At 38.2% G+C, this 9,561-nt stretch overlaps 2 protein-coding genes across 2 annotated transcripts in view; one reads left to right on the forward strand and one right to left on the reverse strand.

Moving 5' to 3' along the window:
- Positions 1–1,233: 1,233 nt before the first annotated feature.
- On the reverse strand, positions 1,234–2,506 carry LOC111411457. The gene is made up of 3 exons (XM_023041987.1): positions 2,068–2,506; positions 1,854–2,018; positions 1,234–1,787 (listed from the first exon to the last, which is right to left on the reverse strand). Exons 1-3 carry the CDS (start codon positions 2,504–2,506, stop codon positions 1,234–1,236), a joined length of 1,158 nt encoding a protein of 385 aa, XP_022897755.1.
- Positions 2,507–8,476: 5,970 nt separating this feature from the next.
- The window catches only part of LOC111411458 (vegetative cell wall protein gp1-like), a 9,262-nt gene continuing 8,177 nt past the window's right edge, over positions 8,477–9,561 (forward strand). Inside the window, exons 1-3 of the mRNA XM_023041988.1 lie at positions 8,477–8,515; positions 8,634–8,642; positions 8,741–8,867. Of these exons, the coding sequence (XP_022897756.1) occupies positions 8,477–8,515; positions 8,634–8,642; positions 8,741–8,867 (175 nt within the window). The remainder of the gene's footprint in view (positions 8,516–8,633; positions 8,643–8,740; positions 8,868–9,561) is intronic.

Here is a 9,561-nt window from a genome sequence, read left to right on the forward strand (position 1 = left end):
ATTTGTTTATCATGGATTTTTATTTCTTAATTTTATGCAGTTAACGTAAGTGTAATTACTTAAGTAACAACATTGTGACTTTCTTGTAGTTTTACAGAATAAAGCCCCTTGTACTATACTCCCCTAACATGAGTGGAGAGGCTCACGTCCAATTAATGTGCGGGCCCGTCCCCATGTGAAGGAGCCGTAAACAAATGCATCCTCACAGGTTGTCAAATAAGAATATTAATACAAATGAATAACGAAATTTCTTAAAAGTTGAAACTGAATAAAATTATTGCCAAATTAAGTGTATGTTTGGTCCCCATTTTTATCTAAAAATGCATTTTTTCCATCAAATCAATGTGGGACCTACACCAATATTTTATCATTTGATTTGAATTTAAAAATCCTAAGTTTCCAACTTTACCCTTTGTCACAAATGCAGGAATTTGGCAGCTTCCACACATTGAAAAGTTAAATGAATTGATTTGCTACACATTTCCCAATACTTCATATCCCCACCAAACATGTTTCAATTATTGTACATGCACGGGGCCCTCCGTCGTCGCCCCCTGTATTGGTTTAAAAGGTTGTCACAGAAATTCGGCAACGATTGTAACATTACGCGAACGGACCGTGATTTTCACTTCATGCTAATTATCGAATTTTTCCAAATAAATTTCGAAAATGAAAAATGATAAAGACCATCTTGAAATTCAATTGTACACTAATTCCAGCGTATATGTTCGTTGTAAATAATAAAATGTTTTTGTACGAAACGGGTTATGTTTTCAAAAAAAGTAACTTCGGAAAATAAAAAAAACTAAAATTTTGAAACATTTCACTGTATCAACTACTCTCGAGAGTGTCTACGAATAGAAGCATTTTAATTTTATTACGAAGCGCTACGTACCAAAAAAATTGAAATCGCACGGTGAACATTTGTTACGCGACGAGTAAAGTGAAGGGTGTGTTCGAAATGAAGGAAAAATACGACGTCAAAGTGAATAATTATTCGTACGAAACACTGTACAACTGCGTAGGTCCGGAGAAAAATTTTATAGTTCATTGTACCGAGGAAAAACATACCGTAAGCACGTTAAAAAAGGGAAATACTTTGACCTATGATACTTTCCTGAATGATAGTCAATAATTGGCCCCTACTGCATTTCACCTTTTACACCCAAGAAAGCAAACATTTTCATAAGACGTACATGCAAGCCTTTTGAATATTTTAAAAACGTATTGGCATCATGGCTGCTGCGCCATATAATCTCGAAGTCTGTCCCACTCACTTCGTTGTATTTTCGGTGAATGTATTTCGGCCTGTGTTTCATCTTCTACGTTGGGAAGCTCCACCTCAGCTACATCTTCATCCACCTCCGCTCTCGTGAACACAGCGTCAACCACTCCTGAACGCCTCATGAAATTATGTATTCCCATCGTCGCAACTACAATGGCTACTTGCGTTCGGAACGGGTAGCTAGGCATGCGATCCAAGATCTTCCACCTTTCTTTCCACACACTGAATGCACGTTCAATGACATTTCTGCAGGACGAGTGCCTGAAATTAAACTTCTCTCGTGCATTTCGAAACCTACGACGACGTCCTGTTCTCTCGTCTCGAAACTGCTGGAAATCGTAAAGTATGTCAGACCCTTTGTAGGGGGCCATATACCTAGGTCGATGAGCAAACCCGGAGTCAACTAAATAGTACTTTCCCGGGGCCGGTAATGGGAAATGTATTTTCGGATCATGGATAGCACGTGCTAGCATGCACGCATCATGTGTATTGCCAGAGTACCCTGCAAGCGCGAACGTAAAGCATAAATTAAAGTCACAAGCAGCTAACACGTTCTGTGTCAGCATACCTTTCCGCCCTATGAAGTTTACATGATCATGTAGCGGTAACACAGCTTCTACATGCGTTCCGTCAATAGCTCCGATGCAATCTTCAAACAATGGATGCTTGCTCAGATATGGCCTTTCTGGCTCGACACCGTCGTTGTAGTTCTCACTGGGACGAATCATGCGCGCTGAAAGCGCAACGACCGCACGTAGAACCTCTTTAATGTAGTGACATACAGTTTCCAATGAATAGTTGGAAAATTGTTGTCACCTGTCGATATCCCTTCCCGTGCGCTAATATACATAAGAACATGCCAACTTGCTCGTAGGTGTCAACATGCTGGTTTGTACGTAGCCCATGCTCATCGCGCAACACATGAGCCAAATGTCGAAGCATTGCAGGATACATACGGAATTCTTGAAAGCACATCTTACTATTCTCGCCCATGGCCTCCATCATGAACATGTGACCGTTCCTTGAGAAAGGAAAACGTCGTATATGTCGCTGTTGCCTGTAGTGATATTTTCTTGCGTCATCGCCGGCGATTCTGCAGTGTGAAAGCCAAGCGGTGGCATCGATCGCCAAGTTGTAGAGAACCCGGTCGTCATCGCATTCGTCATCTGAGTCGGACCCCAGAACGCAGTTGAAGTTGACGTCAGTTGTGACGCAACACATGATCAATTGGTAAAATTACACAACAGTAGCGAGATATGGACTTCTGTGGAACGCAAGTTCGTCTCACATCCTCAAGCTACACATTTTTTTCCTTTCTACTGCGTGCATGGCTTTTTATAGAAAGTGGGAATGACTGGGAGTACATTCTGTGCAACGGTGTACTATAGCTGTCAATTTGGACGCACTGTATCAATAATTGTGCACTTCCAAAAAATATTCAAGAGATTCTGTGCAACAGTGTCATATAGCTGTCATCTTGTAGGAAATGCACCAATAATGGTGCACTTGCAAATAATATTTTCTCGTGAAATGTGATTTTCTTTAGAAAATCTTTTTGTTCTGATCCAATCTCTCCTAACTAACTTTTCGTGACAGTTTTTCAAATTTCACAGGTTTTAAGTGTAAACAATTTTTTTTAACGTCCAAACTTTTCGCGTGCGTATATGGTAACTTCTCAAGGCAAGATCGTGGAAAATATCATTTTACAAGCAGTTTGACCTGAAATGTTGCACATGTAAAATATTAACACGATGAAATGATCATGGTGAACAGTCTAAAACGGTTTGCACATCACAGGCACGCAGCGCATTTACATACAGTACTTTTAAAAGGATACAGACAGTTGAGTACGAAAGGGAAACAGTTTTTCGTGATAACACACAAGTAAATGTAACGCGTACAGTGAAATGTGAAATTACTTGCCCTTCTCATTGAAGAGCCACTCAATCCATTCAAATTTCTTATCCAAATCTTTCATAACGGCGAGCATGCTTCGGTAATGTTTTTTCGCCAAAATAGCACAGGCGAAAAAGTATAGAGTTGTATGTCGTTCTAGCCGTCCAGCCGCCAGTAGCTCCTCTATATAGGCAGTGCCGGTGTTGTAATTTGAGCCCATCATGGTATTAAGCTTCACCACCACTTCCTCCGCGGCACTTGTGGCTCGGTCGACGGAGAACGATCTCGCGTGCAGATGTTTTTTTCTTCTTACCCTGTCGCGTCGCACCGGACGACTTTCTTTTACCACAGCTTGTGGTGTCGGATACGTTTAAGCGGGATCCATCGACCATTTGCTTAGCCTCGTCACTTGAACCACTACTTTCCTCGTCGATGGGGATTGCATCCCAAGTGTCTTCGAGCGCACTTTCCTCAAACAACCCGAACCCCGTTCGGCACAACTTAGTCCGCGTGACCGCGTACTTCTCCCCATCGTAACTGTCGCCAAAAAGTGTACGATAGCGAATGTATATCTCGCTCACATCCTTGTTTTTGAACTCCCTGTAGTCTTTATTCTCCTGCGAAAAGAGGGACAAAAAAGAGGGAAGATACGAAAAAAGGCATTCCAAATGTACTGAAAAATACTGAACGGGATTGTTTGGTTACATATTGTGAAAAATGTGTGCTGCGAATTGAAATAGTTACCCTTATTTTTATATTCCACCATTCCTCTGATGCGACGACTCGACTAGTGGATTCGTTGTACTCGACCCCGCTACCCTTTAATAGATCGAAGAGACGTTTGTAGGTTCGACGCATGGCGTCCCAATGGTTGCGCAGTTGTTACTTTGTCCAATTGCACCCAGTGGCTGAGTTGAACAGCGTGGAGATTCGGGCCCAACCTTGTTTCGTAAAACACCGACCGCTGCGATGGCCTTCGGCAATAGCGGTCTCGCAGGCTGCAATTAATGTTTGGGTCTCCAAGGCATTCCACCGAGCATAAGATTTTGCACCTGAGGCTTGACCGAACTCCTGTGCAACGAACGAGCTGGGTGGCGAGCCATGTCCACACTGCAAAGACAAGCCAGCCATCACGCAAAAAAAAACATTTTACGTTAATATTCATTAAACGCATTTGAAGTCTGTAAAATAGCTACAGATTAAAAATTTGAACTTGACAAGAACGTACACGTAAAAGATGTTGTGCAGAAGTTCAATTTGGAAACAGACGAATGAACGATGCTATCATTTTAAGGGGGAATGCAGAGAGCACAAGCGCAGGGGTTTAACAAAGACTATGTTCCAGAAATTGCATAAAACATTCTAGTCTCAGTTTATGGTATTATAGGTCAAGGGACAGATTTCTTAGAAGAGAATACGGCCAAACAAATACTTTGGAAAAATGGGTAGCACAATGCATATGGCAGTTGAGATGCGAAACCAGAGGCAGGTGCATTTCGAATTGCCACAATATCAATTTTGCCCAAAATCATACGCCAAAACATCCAATGAATTTGATAACTACATATAATTACAGGTTAACAAATACACTACAAACAATTGACTCCTACTTCGAAATAAATGGTGGCGCAATGCATAAGGCAGTTGAGATGCGGACCCAGAGGCAGGAAAATTTCGAACAGCCACAATATCAATTTTGCCCAAAATCATACTCCAAAACATCCAACGAAGTTGATAACTACGTATAATTACAGATTAACAAATGCAGTAGAAACAATTTAATCCTACTTCGAAAAAAATGGTAGCGCATTGCATATGGCAGTTGAGATACGAACCCAGAGGCAGGTGCATCTCGAACTGCCACAATATCAATTTTGCCCAAAAGCATAGTCCAAAACATCAAACGAAGTTGATTACTACATATAATTACAGTTTAACAAATTAACTAGAAACTATTTGAACTCCCTGTAATGTCCGTAAGTTGTTGTTTTACGAACAAGTAGACGAAATCAGAGAAGTTCGTGTTCGACAACCTACCGGTGTGCGGGCGGGATCCATGTGGTCGGCGGCCTTTCGGGTGCGGAGGACGTCGCTAACCGGACGGACGACTGGGATTATTCGACGGCTTTCTCGGTGGTGCGTGCGTCCTTGAAAACTGTCTGGGTCTTCGGAGACTGGAAGTATTGTCATCTGGCTGCTGCAATTGAAGGAAACCCACCGTCAATTTCAGTTCGTGGTCGGCCGCTTGGGTCTGTTGTCAGTCGTCGGCGGTTTTAGAAGACAGGTAGCCTTTTCGTTTGGGGAGTAACGGCAACAAATGGAAAGTGTGAAAAAAAAAGGTTCCCAGGGGTTGCACATGGGTTGTCAGATGAATTAGTGGCAACGGTCAAATAATTCATTAAATGGCAAAATTAATGGCCAACAAACAGGCCCTAATTGAACTTTTTAATAGAATATTCATAAGCTATGTGTTGATAAGAGGATAAGAATGCTATCCTATTCATTGCATGTTCTGTCAACCAATAAATCAATATTTGACCGATAGGTCCCATTAGACCAATGATTTATTGATTATGAGTTATTGAATTTAGGGTTTTGCTTGGTGTATACAATTTTTTGTACATTAAAATATCTTACATTCATATGAGATGGGACCTGCTTGAAAAGCATATAAGAATGCTATCCTATTCATTGCATGCTTTTATTCTGTCAACCAATAAATTAATATTCGATCGATAGGTACCATTAGACCAATTCCTAGGGTGGTTGATTGATTGATTACGAGTTATTGAATTTAGGGTTTTACCTGGTTTATACAATTTTTTGTACATCAAGATGTCCCACAGTCACATGGGATGGGGCCTACAAAAAATTATGTACAAATAGTGTTATCCTTGAATTTATAAACAATTTTTTTGGCTGTGATCGGCTATGAAATTTAAAATAAAGTAGAAAATATTTAAAGTTTCATCCTCAAATTTCTCGATGTAATTGGAACCAGCCTGATCCAGTTGGTTCGATCGGTGAAATCGAGGAACTAGACCGAAAGTCGGGCAAGTTGAGAAAAAAATCTTCCAAAAAGCTATTGACCAGCTGTTGACCAGTTTTCGATTTCACCAATTTAAATTTAAGAAAATCGCCCAAAAACCAATCTTTTATTTATTTTTTTATTTTTTTGTAAATTTATGTTTTCATTTTTTTTTAAAAAAAAATTATTGGGTAGATCCCGATTTGACCTAGTTTGACTGTTCGATCTCTGATCCTTTATATTTTCAGGTCGATCTGTTTTAAAACATTGTTTATTCTGTAACTTATTCCTTGTTTGAGCCTCATTTTGGGGGGGGGGGGGGGGGGAGAAAATAGTAAATTCATGGAGAATTTGTGATTAAAATTCATTTTGGGGGGAAAAGAATACATTTTGAATAGTAAATTCATGGAGAATTTGTGATTAAAATTAAGGAAAAGTCTTGAATTTGATTGTAATATTATTTTATTGAAAAATGTGTAGTTAAAATAAATTTTATTTTTAGAAGAATGAGGCTCAAACAAGAGTTTAGTGATGTTAATGCATTCTTCAAAGAAGAAATGTTAATCATGTACATTAGTTAATTAATGCGCGTTTAGAATAAGCATAATGTTTAACACACTAGCACTTTATTTATTTTACCGTATTAAAATATTTCCACAACTCAACGTGCTGGGAAAATATATACTGTTCCAGCCTATCCTAATGGACCAACCCTATTTTTCTTCTGTACTTTTTTTGTTAATTTATTATTATTGTAATTTAAAAATATTAATCAACATGTAAGATCTCGTGACTAATCCTAAAAAATTCACTTCTTTTTACAAATAGAATCTTAATACTCAAGAGTCATGAATATGCATGTTTTGGAAGTTTAGAAAATTTATACTAACAATTCGTTTAAAACTCAAATAAGAAACCGAATTTCAATTTTAGAATCCTGAAATGGGTTAAATTCTGCAAACCTTGAATATGGAAAATAACAACTAACGTGTTCAGATGGTTTTGTTTATTTTCTTAACAATGTTGATATTTTAAGATATAATTAAAAGATTTAGCACAGTTTGGTGGGGATTAATATCAGATTTTTAGTAGATTTTGATTTGATAAAAATCGATGAAATGCGTGGTTAAAAAATTGTGAATCTTATAAAATGTGTGGTTAAAATTAATTATTTTCTTAAAAATCACTATTTAAAACTTTACTTTCCCCAAATAATAATTGTCAAATAAGGGCTTAGTCTTGCAATTAGAATACTCTTCTTTACATAATTTTTTCTTCATCTAGATAGGTATAAGATCTATGGGACAACTACTACATTTTGTGCTATAGTCATTCCTATCTGATGCAAAAGGGTTGACATTATTGATTTTAGATATAAAGAGTAACATACAAAGATAGAAGCAAGCAGTGCGAAAGGGAAAAAAAAAAGAAAAAAGAAAAAAGGAAAAATCCCTACCTAACCCAATCTATTCCTTCACCTAGCAACGGAGTTTATAACTATGAAATTTGGTGGTTGGTGGAGTTTTGAGAAAACCACTAAACGGAGGGTTGTTCTTACTATTGTGACCTGATTTATTTATTTGTAACAAAAATCGAAATTTCTTATAAATCGATTTATTTTTGTCTTGAAAAAAAAATAATATCTTATTATATTTTTAGAGAATATTTTTTTACTAATATCCATATTGTAAACACCTTTGTTCAATTTTGTATCATCTAGGAATTTTACTTTGGTCCATAAAAATACTTGTAAGAGGTAAAACTTTTAGGATTTTAAACTTCAAGAGATTTTTAGCTAATCCATTTTTTTCTTTATCTTCTCGATCACACATTTTTCAATAAAATAATACTATACATAAATTTAAAATTTTTTCTTTTTTTATTAATCACAATTCTTTCAAAAAAATATTATTGCAAAAGTTATAATGTCAAATAATGGATCATATGGGATGATAGTTACGATAACTTAGCGCTCTAATGGACCAACCAAATAATTGTTTCTACCTTTCGGCTTTTATATTGGATGAGGGCCGTCAAAAATGAAACTCCAGGCAAATCATTTGATGGAAGGTATCATATTTAATTAAAAATAAAACTCTAGGCATAGTCCACGTTTGAGATCCATTATTTCTCATTAAATTAAATTTTTCTCTCTTTTATTTATAACCACACAATTTTTAATAAAATAATATTACACGTAAATTAAAAACTTTTCAATCACTTATTTTTCAAAAAAATATTATTCATCTCATTATAATTTATAAATAATGAGGCTCAAACGGGACTATATTGGGAACACAAACCATGTAATCAATAATAGTGTAAAATAAAAAAATTAATAATGTAAAATGTATCCCACTTCGTACAAAAAGGTATTGAAGTTACATAACTACTACTAATTTTTAATTTCATTCAACTTTACAGATGAATTGTGTATATATAGTTAATGTCTCTGCAAGTGCAGAATCCAAAGGGTCTGGGCTCTCAAAACTAGTTATCGATGCCTTCTCTCAAAAGCGTAGCTAAGGTAGCTTACCCTTACTATTCTCCTCCACCACCATCACCATCACCATCACCATCACCCCCCTCTGCCATGTAATCCTACTCCACCGCCTCCATGCAATCCTCCTCCGCTGCCACCTCCACCTCCGCCATCTGGTCCACCACCTTCTCCTGTTGCTCCATTTACATTCCCTTGTGATTGCCAACGTTGTGGTTGTGGACATCATCATCATCCACCCAGTGCTTCACCACCATATCCCTCGCCAACTCCTGGCGGCCCAATTCCACCAAAAACTCCTCCAGGTCCAGGATCACCCACACCAACAACTGGTAAACCACAAACCCCAGCTTACCCACCATATTATTCAAACCCGCCAACTCCTACCAAGCCTGGCGGTCCAGTGTCCCCACCAGGAGGTCCAGGAGTACCCAATACGCCGCGAAATGTGGGGCCTATGGCACCTTCACTGAACGCCCCTTTTTCGCCGCCGTCAAACCCTCTCGTTCCACCGCCCTCAATTCCACCGTCTCCAGGTGTTGGCAACGACCACACAACCATAATTGCGGCGTGCGTTTCTCTTGGTGGTTTATGTTGGGAATTTACTTAAACATGCACAACGGAATTTAACAGATTTCAATTCCCATTCAGGATTCAGCTTTGTATTTAGATAAAAACTGTGATGAGAAATATACCTTTTGTGTGATTTGCAAACTCTTTCGCTTTATCCCTTTCCAGCAGCTTGAATCTGCCTCCCACAGCTGTCCAATCGTGCAGCCTCCAATGAAATCCACACAGAGAGAAAACAGCAACTGCTAGGGTTTCTTTCTTGTGCTAGCAAGAATAATGAAT

This window comes from Olea europaea, chromosome 15 (genome assembly GCF_002742605.1).
Source record: "Olea europaea var. sylvestris chromosome 15, O_europaea_v1, whole genome shotgun sequence".
Lineage (NCBI taxonomy): Eukaryota > Viridiplantae > Streptophyta > Magnoliopsida > Lamiales > Oleaceae > Olea > Olea europaea.

Bases quoted from the DNA above. Each gene is read 5' to 3' on its own strand.
- LOC111411457 (XM_023041987.1), bottom strand. From the start codon at position 2,506: ATGTGTTGCGTCACAACTGACGTCAACTTCAACTGCGTTCTGGGGTCC. The intron at 2,019-2,067 runs GTATGTCACTAC...TTGCGCTTTCAG, and splicing joins CCAACTATTCATTGGAAACT to CGCGCATGATTCGTCCCAGT. The intron at 1,788-1,853 runs GTATGCTGACAC...TCGCGCTTGCAG, and splicing joins AAACTTCATAGGGCGGAAAG to GGTACTCTGGCAATACACAT.